The sequence below is a fragment of the Brachypodium distachyon genome, chromosome 4 (assembly GCF_000005505.3).
Source record: "Brachypodium distachyon strain Bd21 chromosome 4, Brachypodium_distachyon_v3.0, whole genome shotgun sequence".
NCBI classification, from domain to species: Eukaryota; Viridiplantae; Streptophyta; class Magnoliopsida; order Poales; family Poaceae; genus Brachypodium; species Brachypodium distachyon.
The window spans coordinates 29569043-29586319 of NC_016134.3; the positions used below are offsets into that span (position 1 = coordinate 29569043).

Below are 17277 nucleotides of genomic sequence, written 5' to 3' on the forward strand. Positions count from 1 at the left end.
TCTGGTTTCTCTGATATACATATTTTAGAAATTTATTCGTTAGATAGTCATTAAAAAAACATATTTTGTTAAACGTCATGCAGTGGAGGCCTCAAGTAATTGAGGATCATATCCATCAGCTTAATAATTAATTAGTACTTCGTTCGGTCCAAATAGACAATGCCTTTTCTTTGTACTCCACATGGCATAAAACAACTGGCAACTAATCGTCATGAAAACAGGTTTATCACTTTTACCCGGTGTTCAGCATAAATATTGCACATCTACTATAGTGACCAAAATTGAAGAAATGAGACTGCACATCACAACAGCCAACATGTAGTTTAGACCAGACAAGTTGTATCAGAGGCTAATCGTAAGGATGGACTGCACAAAAAAACAGAGAAATCGAAATAGGTCCCGATTTAACCGCAAAATCCTAGATAGATATAACCGAAATGGCCAAAGGATGTTGAAGGCTCGTCAGCTGGTATTGTTAGTTACTCACTTAACGTAGAGGGCAGAACATGTGAATTGAATCACAACTATGAATTGATTCATAGATACATAACCACAAAAATATCAATATTTCCCTGAAAAACAAAATTAAATATCAATAGAATTAAGCAATGGAACAACAAGTAAAATAACAGAAAGAAATAGGGTACTACTGAACATGATGTGACACAATCTTCTCTTATGTCATCGGTCATCTGGGAAGCTACAGCTGGTAGAAGAGCCGACACTACCAAAAGGAAACCTCGGGGTAGCACTGAGGAAAATATGCCTCAACTTAAGAGCCGAAGATATGCTTACCTGCTCAACTAGCTCATCACATTGACACGTACCTCATCTTCTAGGCCGCACAAAACTTCAGCTCCATCTTGCTTGCCACCAATGCCTGATTTTGCAAACACAAGAGAAGTCAAACAACCAATGAAATTACAATTAATGAAAAGCCAACAGCTATGAATTATTCTTAAGCTCATTCCGCGCCATTTATATTATATTGTTAGCATAACCAACAAAAGAATGTCAATAATGGTCATCGATCATCGATCAACAAATTATAAAAAAGTAACTTAACTTTTTCTTCTGTTATATACCAGTTGCATGCTGTGTAAATAAGGAAAAACCTATTACCTGCAGTATAGACACTTTCAAACGGGTGACAACAACAAGAGTAGGTTTCGACTTCCTTGAACTTTAATGTGTCAAGCTGGAGCATGTATAGGTAAGGAAATCTCCACAGGAAGACCACGTTATTGCTCTCAGCATACCCTTGTATCTCTAGGTCGTCCTGCTCTGGATCATCCGACTCCTCTGGATCCACGACCAGCTGGGGAATTACCTCGTCCAGATTTACGGTTCTTCTCAGCACCCAAGCAGCACCACGGGAATCAGTACTCTCCCTCTTCCAATATTGGAGGGTGCAGGTGCTATCCCAAGTTGACAGAAGGAGTAATCCAAGGCCACCACCCTCGGCTCGCATAACCGTGAAGTCACCGGGACCATGATCTGGCAGTGCTATCACCACAAGGTTCTGCATGCGTAGGTCAAACTGAAGGATTGATGGATGATCTCTAAGCTTCCAGTAAAGAGATTCCCCGACAAGTATAGCAGGTTTCCTTTGAACACCGATAAGCCAGCAGCTAGGGATCTCGTGTGGAAGCTGTTGGGGAACGCGGTACGCTACGCTAGCACAAAATAAAATTTCTACCGCTTCCGCCCGGATCAATGCTGTAGATAATGGATCACGAGATTACCACTAGACGCGCAGACCCGTAGCGGAAGTAGAGTCGATGTAGCGCGTCGATGCCGAGTAGTCGAACAGCCTGCTCCTCCTCGCCGATCCCACAAACAGTTCGTCCAAGCGCCGCAGGTGCAGCGCCTCCGAGGTATCCACACGTACAGGGAGAAACTCCGTGCGGCGGACTGCTAGATCCGATCGCAAGGCTTTGGGCGTGGAGGTGTGACGGCCGAGTCTAACTCGCGTCTGGATTGGTGTAACCCTAGACGGGTTGGTCTCCTCCACTTATATAGACGTCCCTAGTGGGCTCAACACTTGAGGCCCGTTAGGAGTCTAAGCCCGATACGAGTTGGATCCAATCCAACTCGGTTCCCACCCCTTAAGCGTGTGACCCTTCAGGTTCGCGGTCAGTCGGACACGACTACGAGCTCGGACTGCGGGCCCGAGTAACACCTTACTCGTCCACTGGCACCGACTCAAGTCGATAGTTGGTAGCGGCGCCTAGCAGCACATGCCAACTCCCAAGTAACCACAAGGTATATTGACGAACCATACAATGTGTCATATGCAACATTCCTTTTGCCTCACGATATGTGTGTTGAGCTCAAGGCGAGTGCTTGTCATCCTTGTGGATAGCTCGAGTCTCTTCTCGTTCCTGTGATACAGATTCCCGAACGGGTTAACACTTAACCCAAGTCGCATGGCCATGCTTTCCGAATCTGATCACTCGAGAGGGCCCAGAGATATCTCTCCGAACAGGAGGGGCAAATCCCATCTTGTTCAACCATGACTCGCAGCATGCTTCTCAGCAAACCCGAAAGCTACCTTTATAACCACCCAGTTATGGAGTAGCGTTTGGCAACCCCTAAGTAGGCCGATTCACATCCCAAGCTCATGCGATGACCTCAGGTCTAGGACTGGCATATACATCGTACTTGAGACTAACAAATGACAATCATCTCGTTGTGTCTCAGTGCGGGTCTGTCCGACTCAACAATCTCATTGTCGAGTCCATGCTATCAGTCGGCAACACCTTGCCCTATGACTTGTGAAACATAATCATCATACTGATTCACATTGCTAGTCTAGATTATGTGTCCGCATAACCTCAATGACTAGGGACCATTAGAACAACATCATAGAATACATAGTCTCACAAACAAATCACGTATTTATTGATACATATCAGTGATGATGTTTAAGGACAATAACAATAACTCATGAATACATAGGAAATAACATCATCACATGATTGCCTCTAGGGCATATCTCCAACAGAAGCTTTGTTGAAACAATATTACCCCATGCGCGCTTCTTGGAGGAGTAAACGCAGGCGGCCACTGATGCATCGAGCTGATTCATGTCGCGGCCTACCAAGACCACCTGTAAGTCATCGTCGTCGTCAGAGGCACGAAGCACCGCACCGTGGATCCATCCAGCCAGCACCGGCGAGAAATCCAGGGGAAGGTCAAAGCGTTGCTGGTGGCCGTTGGTGGGGTCCAAGACCACGAGCTGGTGCATGGAGTAGACGAGCACGAGGCCATGACGGTTGCTGAGGACCTGCAAGAGCATGAAGTAGTTGTTAAAACATAAGCATCATCTAAACATGCAGCCTATCCACCTCAGCAATTTGCCATGTCATCACCACTAATCTACCGCGTTCCTTTCCCATGTCAGTCCCGCGAGCGAACCGTGCCGTTCCGTTCCCGTGTCATATGCGAGTGAACCGTGCGCCCGTCGCATCATGTTCCAGCATGGGCTTCGTCACAGCAGGCGCATGGGCCATGTTCTCAGCCCTCCAGAATTTCTGTCCAAGAAATAAATCTCAGCACGCTGCTTCTTCTCCCCCACTTCCTCTTTGTATTCCCCATAGAGGCAGCCATTTATGGCTGCTTTGACTCCTCCCATTTATTAACCGAAGCCTCCTCAGCTCTCAAGTCTCAAATATATGTGAGTCCACGGCAGCATTGGCAAGCAGCACATCCTACTCCTCTGCCGGATGAACGCGGACATCGACCTGGCGTTAGGTGAGCGCTTCCGTGTCATGGACTTCCATGCGTACGGCGAGCCCTACCCGGAATTCTTGCCGCGGCAGCGACCCTGCCGGAGCCCCCATGATATGCAATGTTCGTAGGCCGCGGCTTCGTCGTACGCGTCGACGCTTCATTCCTTGATGATGTTGTCCTTCATTGCGATGCCTCTTCAGCACGGGCACCGGCTTGACCTCTCCGAGTGTGCGTGCTGCAGCATCTCCGTCACGAACTCTGGGGAGGTCTACTCCACCGACGTTGCTGACCATGCCAGAGGCACTTCTCGACGTGCTCTGCCGTGTGTCGGTGGCGGGATGTTTTGGCTTGGGTCCTGGCCAGTGCAGGAGGATTACCTTCTCGGATCCAAGGTCAGGTTCTTGACTTCTTGCCCTTTTGCTTTAAATTGCTGCAGTTAAGCAATTCATTGTGATTGTTGACTTGAAGGTGAATCTCCCCCGTCAATTCTGTCGCTGCCAGGTTATCCCACCTCCCTGCAAGGTGTTTGATTATTTGCCCAGGTTACCCCATCTCCTGCACTGAATGTGTTTGAGGATTTGCCTCTTCTGAAGATTTGTCGGCTCTGAAGAACATATAGTTGAACCTTATTTCGTTGTGCAAGTAGGTACGATGAGTTCAAATTTTCCTATGTTTTCCGCTCCGCGGTTATTTTAGATGGCAAAGGTGTTAATCAGTTTTTGTATGTGGTCATTTCTCGGTAGATAATTGTGGCACAATACAAAAATCAGATATGAGATTTTTCAGTTGCATATAAAGGTAAGAGGCTGCTCTGAAACTTTTTTGCTCCCTGTTTATGTTGGGTGTGAATTAAGAAAAAATCTACTTAGTTTTTGTTCATGGTACATGCAGTTGCATCAGACACACAAAAGGTAAGGGAGTCTAATTTATCCATTTTTCTTTGAAGTCAGATCGTATTCCGAAACAGTGTTCAACACCAAGATGAGCATGTTAGTGAAGTAGACAATTTACTTCAAATGACACAACCATATCGTTTACTCCTTTTGTTCCATCGGTGTGTTTGTTGTTGCAGGGAACAAACAAGTGGATCATAATTTGCTTCTTGCAGAAACTGCCAGATAAAGTGTATCAACCAAGCTGAAGGATGCCACAATTTGACTCTTATTTCACTCCATCCTTTCGTCTTGGAGACGTGCTACATTACAAGTACCATTTTGTAGAATTGTAGCCTTTTATTTCATCATTATATTGATCGTATTTATCGACTGTCTAACTAAAATGCATGCTATGAGTCCCACCGCAACGCGCGGGGCATCATCTAGTATATTAAAAGTAAATCACAAAAAAGATAGAGAAGCTAGAAAATCCCACAAAAAATCAAAATATCTGGCCGTTCATCGCTTCATGTTGACAAACATTAACATGCATCTTGCTTGAAAGTTGAAACGTAACCTCCTACTAGTTAGACTCAATTTTCTAATGAAGATTAATTTCTAACAAGAACTCCTACTGCTAAACGGACTCAATCTCATATACTGAGACAAACTACTTAATTCTGAAACTAGACGCGTACAAATACAAGGCAGCTTGCCTAATTTCTAATATTAACGTGCACTGGTGATCAATAGAGGACAAATTGAGACAGTGGAGATTAGGAGTGTGTCATTCATACGAGTGATTGAAGTGGAAGATCAAGATGCCAACAGGCGTCCGGGACCCGGTTCGGGGGATCTAGGGTTGGCACGAACTCGACACTTCCGGGGAAGTTGAAGGCCAAGAATCCGAGGAGGGGAGGGTTAAGGCTGTGGCGGAGGCGGAAGCTGCGGGTGAAGCGGGGGTCGGATACAAGCCGCAGCCAGCGCTTTGACACCAGGGACGCACGCGGGAGCGAGGACGGCTGCGGGGGAAGGCGGACGAGGATCTCACGTAAGAGGTCCTCGCCCTCCAGCGGACCGAGCGGAGACGACGAGCGAGGGATCCTCCTTGGCGGCCCAATCGTGAAAGCCAGGCTGTGAGGGCCATCTTCCTCGTGGGGCAGAAGCGTCGCCGGAGCTTGGGACGACGAGTCCGGATCTGGATTTGGACTTGGAGGCTGTGAGGTTTGAGGTCCGATGCAGAGGGAAAGAGCGAGGTTAGGGCTGTTCATCTCGGGATCTGGGGACTTGGCGTCGGTGACGGTGGGAATGTGTGGGATATGGCCGGGTTTGGCGTCCATCGGTGGCGGTGAGGTCGGCTGTTGACGGAGAGAGGACGAGGTCTGGAGAGGAGAGGACTGATGGGGACGAGGATAGGGCTAGGGTTGTTGGGGATCGGTGAGTGTCAGAGATGGGCTGCAGTCTCTGCTGCAGGATGATGGGCTGCGGTAAAGAGGCCGGATCACCTCCGAGTCAGCGCTGCATGATGGCAAAAATGGGTCTACTAGTACTCTACTTACTGCGCTGCTGGAGTAGTCAAAAAAACTGCTGTCAAAAAAACAAACTGTACAGAAAACTTGATTAGCCGATGGCTTCTCGTTGGAAATTTAGGGATTCGGCAGCCGAGAGGATTTTTGGACATGAATTTTTTGCGAAAACACCCCGGTGAAAATTCTAAAGACCTAACAGTAAAAGCGTACACATGACCCTCGTGCCAAAATTTGGTGCCAAAAAAAAACCATGATGCGTGTCTAGGTGTCCGCTATGACAGGCTAGCTATTTCATCGATTGCGTCATCCTCACCAATGCCTGCCTCGCCCAAAACCTCCATGTCAAGCATTTTAATTTTCAAAATGCTTCGATCCATTGTCATTATGCAGGTGGCTTATTCTCTCAAGTATTCTGTTTTGTTCTGGCGTGTATGGGCTTGCCAGAAAACGCTTGATGCCATGCTCCTCACAATACACTTTGAACAAACGTCAGCTAAATTAATTAGTCTCCTTGATCGGTCCAAAATGACTTCAACTTTGCTTCTTCCTCCACTCGGCTGCACTCTTGATTGATTTGGAGGCCTAACGCTTGGTCTTTCCTTTTCAATAACACAACCCACATATACCGACTATAATCATTGACAACTAGCTAAAATTACCGATTATATGTTGGGGTTGCTGGTGAAATTAGGCCACACAAACCACCATGAAACAGGTCTATTTAGTACCTTTTCTGCTCGGTACTTAGCCTATTTGGAAAAAGTAGCTCGCCGTTGTTCGCCAACTAAGCAACCATCACAGACGGCCTGTCCAACATGATTTACTGTCGGCATCCCGAGTACCATCTCCCTTATGACTGATTGCCTTTGTACGATGACAAAGCAAAACATCAAAGCTTTGGAAATTTCGTAGCTGATGATGATCTATTTGCATTTGCAGTTGCAGAGGCAACGGGAGCAGATTAAGCAGCGTGTGTGTGACTGCATATAAGAGTAAATTTCACAGAACCACAGTTTTTGGGGCAGTCGTGTCGCTGAACCACTGTTAATGGAAAAAACCGTCCGCAAACCCACACTTTTTAAGTCAAGTTGTCTCAATCAACCCGAAAGAGAATGCTTTGACGGTTTTACTTGATTTCTTACATGTGGGATCACCTGCTCAGAGCAAGAGGCTCGGGAAAGAGGCTGGATCACCTCAGAGTCAGCGCTACACGATGGCAAAAATGGGTCTACTAATACTCTACTTACTGTGCTGCTGGAGTAGTAAAATAACTGTACAGAAAACTTGATTAGCCGGTGGCTTCTCGTTCGAAATTTAGGGATTCGCCGGCCGAGAGGATTTTTCGACAAGAAATTTTGGCAAAAACATCCCGGTGAAAATTATGAGGACCTAACAATAAAAGCGTAAACATGATCCTCGTGCCAACATTTAGTGCCAAAAAAGCACATGATGCACGCTTGTCTAGGTGTCCGCTATGGTAGGCTAGCTATTACATCGCATCATCTTCACCGATGCGTGAATAACAAAAACCGACCCTTTTTTGTCTTTTTTCTATGACTAAGAAGCGAAACGTGCAATTTTGTTCAGAAGCTAACTAAAAAAAAAGAACTTAAATTTGAATGGTATATATTGCCTCGTTGAAGCCTTTGCTACATCAAAGAAGGATCGATGCTGAAAAAACTGTTCGAGTAGTAAATTGGCATTACTATACTGATTCTCTTAAGAAAGAACATTTCTACTGGATAGTAACTTCAATTTTGGCCCGTTAAAAGCATTCGGCCAGCAATGCTATCTCTCTGAAACACCGAACTTTATCTTACACAAATTGAAACATCATGGCATATAAAACATGGATTTATCGATACTGTTTTTTGTGAGGAGATTTAAAGGGACTTTACCAGACGATACTAACGATGTGCGGACACATAAAATAAAAGTGCGATCAGCATGCGCAAAGCAAAAGAAACAGCAAGATTAACCGACACGAAGAAATTACGCAACCAAAGCAAGTAATTTGTCTTCACGTCAGTTGGAATAAGGTACACATAAAACCAGTAAACAGAATTTAACAACTTGACGGAGGCATCCCAGTTCACAATTGACCACGACAAGTTGAAGTACTACAAGTCCAAACACAATGGACCAGGACACCATACATAGAGGGTCAATGCCCTTCCGGAGCACATGACAGGCCCATGCAGTATACATGCAGAATGGAAGAAGCTACAACGTCCAAGCCATTTCTGCCTCCAGCCACCGGATTAATACAAATCTAGTTACCTGCAGAGCACCAATGTCGTCATCAGTACACCTGATCTGTAATATTTCCTTGCCTAAAAGCCTTAAAAGTTATATCTCACAATCTTTGTTGTATAACTGACTCAAACAACAATAAGAATTAGCTTTACCTTTGGGCAAATTGTGCCAAAAGCTCAAAGCTTTGATCATCTCAGCATTATTACTGGACACAACCAACACTATAAAAAGAGTATGGTAATAGGAACACGGGTAACCTGTAAGGGAACACCATAAACTTATATTGTAAATATACTCTCAAGTTTCTTGCTACATCCGATCTCAGTAGAAGGGCGCAACACTGGTACCACGTTAGAGGCCACTACCGAGCTGCCTAGCTTATGGAGTTATTTAAACAATATTTGTTATTGTGGGCATATTTTGGGCCCCTGGAATCACAAGTACAAAACACATGGTTTCTCGCTCATATACAAACATTTTAGAAATGTATGAGAGTATAATAGTTATTACAAGTCATATTTTATCAAATTTATGTAGAAGCCTCAAGTAAAGGATCATCCATTAGCTTATTAGTTGATACTAATTAAATAAATGCACATGTGTTGCTACGAAATTATAGTATATATTACATGCATGAGTTGTTTTAAATACTTATGTGCACATAGTTTCCAATTTTGTGCTAGATAAGAATTCTCTCTCAAAATGTTTACTTGAGAAAACAATTATCTCAAAAGTATACATCAAACCAAATAACCTACAATAAAAGATCTTGATACATATCTACACCACATTGAATGGGTGGCCATCAAGTGATTATCTAACAAGATAGTGCGTAGTCTCTATAGATTATCTAACAAGTGTAAAGATTATTTATTTTCTTGGGCATATTTCAGGCCCATGGAGTCAGCAGGGTTTCTCGTTTTTATCTGGTTTTCGGTATAAACTATATTGAACATCTATAGTGACCAAAATCAAAAAATTAGACTGCACAAAGTCCATGGCAACATCCAATATGTAGTTTGGACCAGACATGCTATATTAGAGGCTCATGGTAGGAGGGCACACAAACAAACCACTGAGATTAAGGTAATCAATTCTGACTATACATTTAAATATCAGTTGTAAATTATGTTTAGATATAAATTGAGGGTGATAAACATACTGTGAACTTCAGGATTTTGGTTATCGACTCAACAAATAGAAAAGGTGGGAATATTACCTATTTCCTTGTTTAATTCTGAGTACATTATGGATTATCATGCAGTTCACTATACTAGTGTTCTAATCATAATGAATAGTTATATTCAACTCTTGTTGGTAGCAAACACGATGGATAATTATATACTCGTTGCTGATGATTATTAACTCCTACGAGCTGTGATGAATTTCGACATAGATATTGTATTTTATGGATGGCGTGCAACTATGCGATTGTGTTAGCCTGACAACAAAAAGATATATGCTGAGAAAATATTGAAGGAAACCACCTAAGACTAGCACAAAATGTACAATAATTGCAAGCAAGCACGAGCTATTACAATGGTACGGATAAAAAAAAGGCTGAGCCCAAAAGCTTGGGTGTTGTTGGTTATAAGTTAATTCTGAGGAGGGGACAACATACAGATCGAACTAGGAGGGCACACAAACCAACAAATCACTCAGAGATTAAGGTAACCAATTCTGACTATACATTTAAATATGAGTTGTAAATTAAAGTTTAGATATAAATTGAGGGTGATAAACTATACTGTGAACTTCAGGATTTTGGTTATCGGCTCAACAAATAAAAAAGGCGGGAATATTACCTATTTCTTTGTTTATGAGTACATTGTAGATTATCATGCAGTTCGATCACTATACTAGTGTTCTAATCATAATGAATATATTCGACTCTTGTTGGTAGCAAACACGATGGATGATTATTACTCCTTGTTGCTGATAATTAGTAACTCCTACGAGCTGAGATGAATTTGACATTGATACTGTATATTATGGATGGCGTGCAACTATCTAGAAATTAATGTCACAAAAATCTTTAGAGACAAATGGACAATTTGCATATGCGATTACGTTAGCCTGACAACAAAAAGATATATGCTGAGAAAATATTGAAAGAAACCACCTAAGGTCCTAGCACAAAATGTACAATAATTGCAAGCAAGCACGAGGTATTACAATGGTACCAATAAAAATAGGTTTAACCAAAAAGCTTGGGTGTTGTTGGTGATAAGTTAATCCCCTACGAATTAGGACTTGATAGTTCCATAACCACAAAAAAATATCAAATGTATTGTACCAAAACCAGCAAAAGTAATAACATAGAAATATATCCATGAAGCAAAGGAAAGGGAAGACATTCCATTATGCTCCTAGCTAGCTACTTAAAATATAATCTTGTATACCTGCTCAAAATGCATCGACATCATATTGGTCGGAATGATCATCTTATGTATTGTGTAGAAGTTCAGCTCCATCTTGTTCACCATGAATGGTCCTGCCTACCAGCGTAAGAAATCAAGAAACCAATGACATTCCATTGAAAAGCCAAGTAGATACAAGGTGGCATCCAGTAGATATCTTGATAAACTCACAGGAGTAATTTGAGAAAATACTAATAAAAACATTCAAATTTATAGGAATAGGTAGACAAAATCTCATCTGCAACAAAATGAGGAGAATAATCCCAAACAGTACATACTCACTAGTGTCATAAAAAATGAAGAACATGCACACTTAGGCTATTAACTGATAGAAGGGAGAATTATCCAAAAAATTATGCTTAAGTCCTGACACGCACACTCACACTGCAGCTTAGCACTCATACTACAGAAGCAGACTAGACATAAAAACATATAAAAAAGGAATTAGCTATCAGTAACAAATACTTTTCCAGATCATAAACACCACATATGGAGTGCCACCAGACAAAAATTAAAATATCATTACATTGAGAACACACTACATAGCAACATGACTATATGTTGGAGAGGTCACCAACAGAAGCAAAATAAAGCATTGATATTTACGACACTAATTAAAATTGTTATATTAGCTTAACACGAAAAGATGCAAACAACGAAATCCCATGAGAGCTAATTATGAAAAAATAAACATGGTACGGTGTTGTTGAGTGTAAAGAATTAACATGCTGTATATTACCTGCAGTAGTATAGACCCATTCGAATGGACAGTAGAACCACCAGGGGTTGATTTGGTGCTGAACCTTCACCCATGAAGAGACCCCCATTTGCAATGAATCAAGCTGGACCATGAAGACACCCATTGGTTTCAACAGGACTGCCACATTACTCTCCTCAGCAAACCCTAGCACCCTGATATGAAAATTCCTGGAGCCACCCTCTGTTCCAGCTGGAGCCAGGGGAAGTAGATTATACTGCCCAGTTCAATGCTTGTTCCTAGCACCCATGATGAAGCACTATCGGTCATGTTCCTCTTCCAGAATTGGGCGGTGCCTATGTCTGTCAGGACAAGGAAACCAAGCCAACCGGCTCCTTCTGCTGCCGGCATAACCATGATGCTCTTGGAAGACATATCCACCGGCGCCGCTATCAAATTTAGGGTCTGCCTTCCCAGATCAAACTCGAGGATGCCAAGATTATAAATAAGCAACCAATAAAGGCAATCTCCAAGCAGAACGGCAGGCCTGTCCGGAAGACACCCAGCGGGCACAGCATTCTCGGGTGGAGGCGGCGTCGAGACAACCTGACCCCACACGCCAGTCTCCGACAAGTAAACACAACCGAGCAGCCTTGTATTCTGTGTCTCGTCGGTGCCTACCATGGCCACCTTGAAGTGGCCACCGTCGTCGTCGCCGTCTCCATCTCCGGTGGCACGAAGCACCGCCCCGCTAATCGTGGTGATGTTGGTCATGGTAGCACCCTCTTCAAAGCCCGGGTCGGCCGGGAACCTGTCCCATCGCCGCATCTCCATCCCGGGGGGTATGTCGATGCGGTGCTTGCGGCTGCTAATGATGTCCCACACTAGGAACTTGTTCCGGTAAGGGCGGAGGACTAGCAGGAAGCCATGGCGGCAGCCGAGGAGATCGAAGTGTTCTCTGAAACAGGGGTATTCGCACAAGCGCGGGAAGGGCCCCATGGGGAGTGGGGTGCCCTGGGTAAGGACGTAAGCGATTTGCCCCCGTCGGGGGTTCTTGGTGAAGAGACCCAAGACGGGAGAGCTTCGGCGGTGGCGGAGGCGGAAGCGGCGGGCGAAGCGGGCGTCGGAGACCAGCCGGAGCCAGCGGCTGGAGACGAGGGAGGTGAAAGGGAAGGAGGAAGGGTTTGGGGGGAGGCGGACGAGGATCTCGCGGAGGAGGTCGTCGTCCTCCAGGGGGGATGACGAGCCGTGCTGGTGGATGCGGCTAGGGTTGGGGAGCGCGAGAGTTAGAGCTAGGTTGAGATCTTCTTCGTGGTCGTCATCGTGCAGCGGCAGCGCCGGAGTTGGTGAGGACGAGCCATGGCGGATGATTGGGGCGGTTGAGTTTGGGAGCCCGAGGGAGAGGAACGGATTAGGGCTAGGGTTGTTGGCGCTCATCTCGGGATCTGGGTGTGGAGTGGCTGATGATTGGGGCTGTGTGCGCGAGGGGGATGGAGAAGGAGGATCTCGGGATCTTGGGAAAGAGGATGGAGCTCAGGTTAGGGGCAGTAGGGCTGCAGAATCGATGGGAATGGCCTGGGTCTACTAGTACAGTCTACAGAGTACAGAAAATTTAGGGATTCGGCCGCGGGGAGGGAGGGGTCAAGGACCGGGGAGAGGAATAGGATTTTAGGTATGTTTTTTCTTTTTTTTTTGCAGAAACACCCTGCTAATGTAAAGTCCAGAAACCTACTCGTAAAGAAAAAGAAACCTATTCGTAAAAGCGTACACAGCACACCTATCTCTCACACCTATCCAGAAACTGTTGCTGGATTTTCTTAGCGGATGACGCGAGCTAGTGGACCCGTGAGTGAAGGACACGCTACGATGGGTGCTATATATATTGGCAGTAGACAGAAATTAAAATTCCGTGAAAATGCTAGTAAATAGAAAAAAGAATGAGAAACGGGTAAAAAACATATGTTGACGATGGTTGCATGTACTCCCCCTTCCCAAAATAAGTGATTTGGATTTATATAAATTCTTATAGAGGGAGTAGCAAAGGCGTTCCTGGAAAGAGTAGCCGGTGCCAGCGGCTGGAGACAAGGGAGGCGGGAGGGAGGAAGGGTTTGGGGGGAGGCGGACGAGGATCTTGCGGAGGAGGTCGTCGTCCTCTAGGGGGGAGGACGAGCTGTGAGGGGTGGGGAGCCCGTGGTCGTCCTCGTGCAACAGCGGCGCCGGAGTTGGTGAGGGCGAGCGATGGCGCGGATGATTGGGCGGGTGATTTTGGGAGACCGAGGAGAGGAACAGAGTAGGGCTAGGGTTGTGGGCGCTCATCTCAGGATCTGGGTGTGGAGTGGCTGATGATTATGCCTTGATACTGACCATACTCTGCAGCCTTAGAGGACGCGGTACCCCCTTCCCTCTACTCCATGTGTCGGCAATCGAGCCCCTCCACTTGCAGCCACCACCACTAGCCCCCAAGGCAATACATAAAACAAATAATAGTAAACGAAATTTAACAACTTAGATACATTCCCAGTTCACAATTGACCAGTCTAATTACTGCAAGCACTGCGGAAAAAACTCGTTTTGCCTGAAGGCACAAATGCCCCCGGCAAAGCCTTTGCCCGCGGCTTTCCATTGGGGCCGTCGGCCGCAAAGGCCGGCACGGAGCTCTACTGGTGAAGGGCTATTTGTCATAGGCCGGCGACAAAGCCTTTGCCAGAGGCCAAAGTACGAACCCCTGGAAAAGAAAAGTAGCTCACGGCCTCGGCCGTTAATGGCGACGCCACGCGCACCAGACACGTGCCCACCCGTCAGGGCTTTGCTGACGGCCAACTAAAAAACCCGTCGGCAAAGCTTGGACACGTGGCACGAGAGCACGACGACGTGCGTCGGCGCCTCTGGCCCACACGTTAGGCCTTTGCCGGCGGCCAACGTACAAAGCCGCAGGCAAAGCCGTGACACAAGGCATGAGCTCTGGACGCCGCGCGTTGACCGTTCGGGTTCACGTGTCAGGGCTTTGCCCGCGGTTACAATATAATGCCGCCGGCAAAGCTCTCGGGCCTTTGCCCGCGGCCACCAATATAAAACCGTCGGGAACGCTTTCAGGCTTTTGCCGGTGGCCTTTTCTCGGGGCCTCCGGCAAAGAATACTTTGCTGGTGGCCTTTTACATGTCCTCCGGCAAAGATAAAAAGAACAAAAAAATTTTGCCCGCCCGGCTTGACCGAGGCTCAACCAGGCGTACCCGGGAGCGAAACGGCAAAGTCGGGCACACGGGGCAATAGCCGAGCCCACACAGCAGAGATCTTTGCAGCGGGCCACTAGCCAGGCGAGAGAGGAGCATATGCAGTACATTATAATCTTTCTACGGGGCTGCAGAATCGATGGGAATGGTCTAGAAAAGAAAGTTTAGGAATTTGGCCCTGGGAAGGGAGTGGGAGAGGGGAGAGGATTTTGGGTATGACTCTTTTTGCAGGAACACACCCTGCTGAAAGTCTAGAAAAACCTACTCATAGAAAAAGAAACCTAGCCGCGTAAACGGCTAAACGCTAGCATAGGAGTAGCATCTAGCACATCTTGCATAATCCGATCTGAAAAGACGCGTATTTGGTCAAGGTATCCGTATTTTCCTGTACGAATTTGACCCGGGCAGAACAGATCCCGCAAACTGGACCGAAAAACCTTTTCTGGGCCACTTTGCGGATTCTGTTCTTCCCGGTTCGCCACAAATCAGTAAAATTGGTACCATAGAGAAAACAACAGTTCGACAGTTCATACACTACATACAGTTCATAAACCCTATAGTGATATGAATTGAAACATCATGGTATATAAAACAGACATTTAATGGGACTTGACCAGAAGATACTAAATCGATGTGTCTACACGAAAAAACGTAAGCGCGACAAACATGCACAAAGAAGATTAACTGACAAGCACATGCTAAGCAACGCAATTTGTCTTCATGCCAGTTGGAATAAGGTAGACATAAAACCAGTAAACGGAAATTAAATCTTAAAAGACACATCCCCAGTTCACAATTGACCGTGACAAGTTCAAGTACTGCAAGTCCGCAACACAATTGACGGCCAGGTCATGATACATAGAGGTTCAATTTTCTTCTGGAGCACATCACAGGTCCATGGACAGCATGCAGAATGGAAGAAGCTACAGCGTACAAGCCTTTCTGCCTCCAGCCACCGGAATGTAATTCTAGATATACCTGCAGAGCAAATGACCAATGTCATCAGTTAATCTCAAGGACTTTTTTGTGTGACTCACTCAAACAGTAACAAGCATTAGCTTTACCGTTAGGAAAATTGTGCTAAAAGCTCAAGGGTTGAATCATCTCAGCATTATTGGGCAAACCCAACACTACGTTAAAAAAGGGAACGGTACTAGGATGCCAGGGGTAATTTGTAGGCACACGTTGAACTTCTATTGTTTACATATTCTCAAGTTTCTTACTACATTCTATCTCAGTAGAACCATGCAACAGTGGTTAAAATACCTCCTTAATTAGAGGCAACTAGGAACAGCCTAGCCTATGGGAATCATTTGAGTATTATTTGTTATCTGTCGGCGCATATTTTGGGCCCCCTGGGGTCAAAAGCACAAACACCTGGTTTCTCCCTCATATGCACATATAAATTTTAGAAAGAATTGCAAGAGTTAAATAGTCATTACAACTCATATTTTATCAAATTCATGAAACCACAAGTGAAGGATCGTGCATCCAGTGCCCATCCACTTATTAATCGATATATACTCCACTTCCTTCACTCCAAATAGACAATGCATTTTCTTTGCAGTCCATGGCATACAAAATAGAAATTCGGCAACTACTCAGTGTTTATCTTTTGTACCCGGTGGTCAGCATGAATTATTGAATTCTATAGTGGTCAAAATCGAAGAAACTAGACTGCACAAAATCCATGGCAACAGCCAACGCATAGTTTGGACCAGACAGACTGTATTATTAGAGGCTAATGGTAGGAGTGGGCACAAAAACCAAGAAACCACTAGGAGTATAAGGTAATCGATTCTGATTACACATTTAAACCTCAGATTTAAAGTTCAGTTCTAAATTTAGGGTGACCAACTATAGTATGAATATTGTAAGTTTAGTAAAAGGGTTAATTTGATATATGCCACAGCAATTTTGAAAAATGTCACTACAATTCTCATTCTTTGAAAAATGCCACTGCAGTGGCACCTTTTGACCCATTGTAGTGGCATTTTTCGAAGAATCTTCAAATTTGTAATGGCATTTTTCAAAACATGAAAATTGCAGTGGCATTGTTCAAAATCACCAAAATGGCACTGAAATATATCAAATTAACCCTTAAAAAAAATTTCAGAACTGTGCCCACAGGATTTAATGTTTTCTTACTTTTTTAGTTAATTTCAGATATTTTGTGAGTAACACCGAAAAGAAATTACAAAGATGCTGAAACTCACTGATATAGCAAGTAAAAATGTCTATTCCTTGAGAAGAAAACAGGCCGGGCATACAGTATTAAATATTGCAGTCATACTTTTAATGAAATATAGCATGGTACTCCCTCTTTCCGGTTTGTCCGACCATTAACAAAAAAAATACAATGACCAAGTGGAGAGATGGGATGATGTAATGTCCCCATTTAATCCTAATTAACCTCGGTAATAAGTCTAGCATGTAGCGCCATGGCAACCACATGATTTTTTTTACTTAAACTGTAAGAGCTACGCGATTGCAGTCTGACAATATCTAGATATATAATTTTATAAAGTGGGGAAC

General features: G+C 44.7%; 1 protein-coding gene and 1 long non-coding RNA gene across 2 annotated transcripts; one reads left to right on the forward strand and one right to left on the reverse strand.

Moving 5' to 3' along the window:
• Positions 1-4103: 4103 nt before the first annotated feature.
• LOC112268876 lies at positions 4104-4527 on the forward strand. The gene is made up of 3 exons (XR_002960363.1): positions 4104-4127; positions 4237-4381; positions 4479-4527. It is a non-coding gene; the product is annotated as an uncharacterized LOC112268876 (long non-coding RNA).
• A 7192-nt stretch (positions 4528-11719) lies between these two features.
• Positions 11720-12949, reverse strand: LOC104585054. Its single transcript, XM_010240980.1, has one exon. It carries the CDS (start codon positions 12947-12949, stop codon positions 11720-11722), a length of 1230 nt encoding a protein of 409 aa, XP_010239282.1.
• Between the last annotated feature and the right edge of the window lie 4328 nt (positions 12950-17277).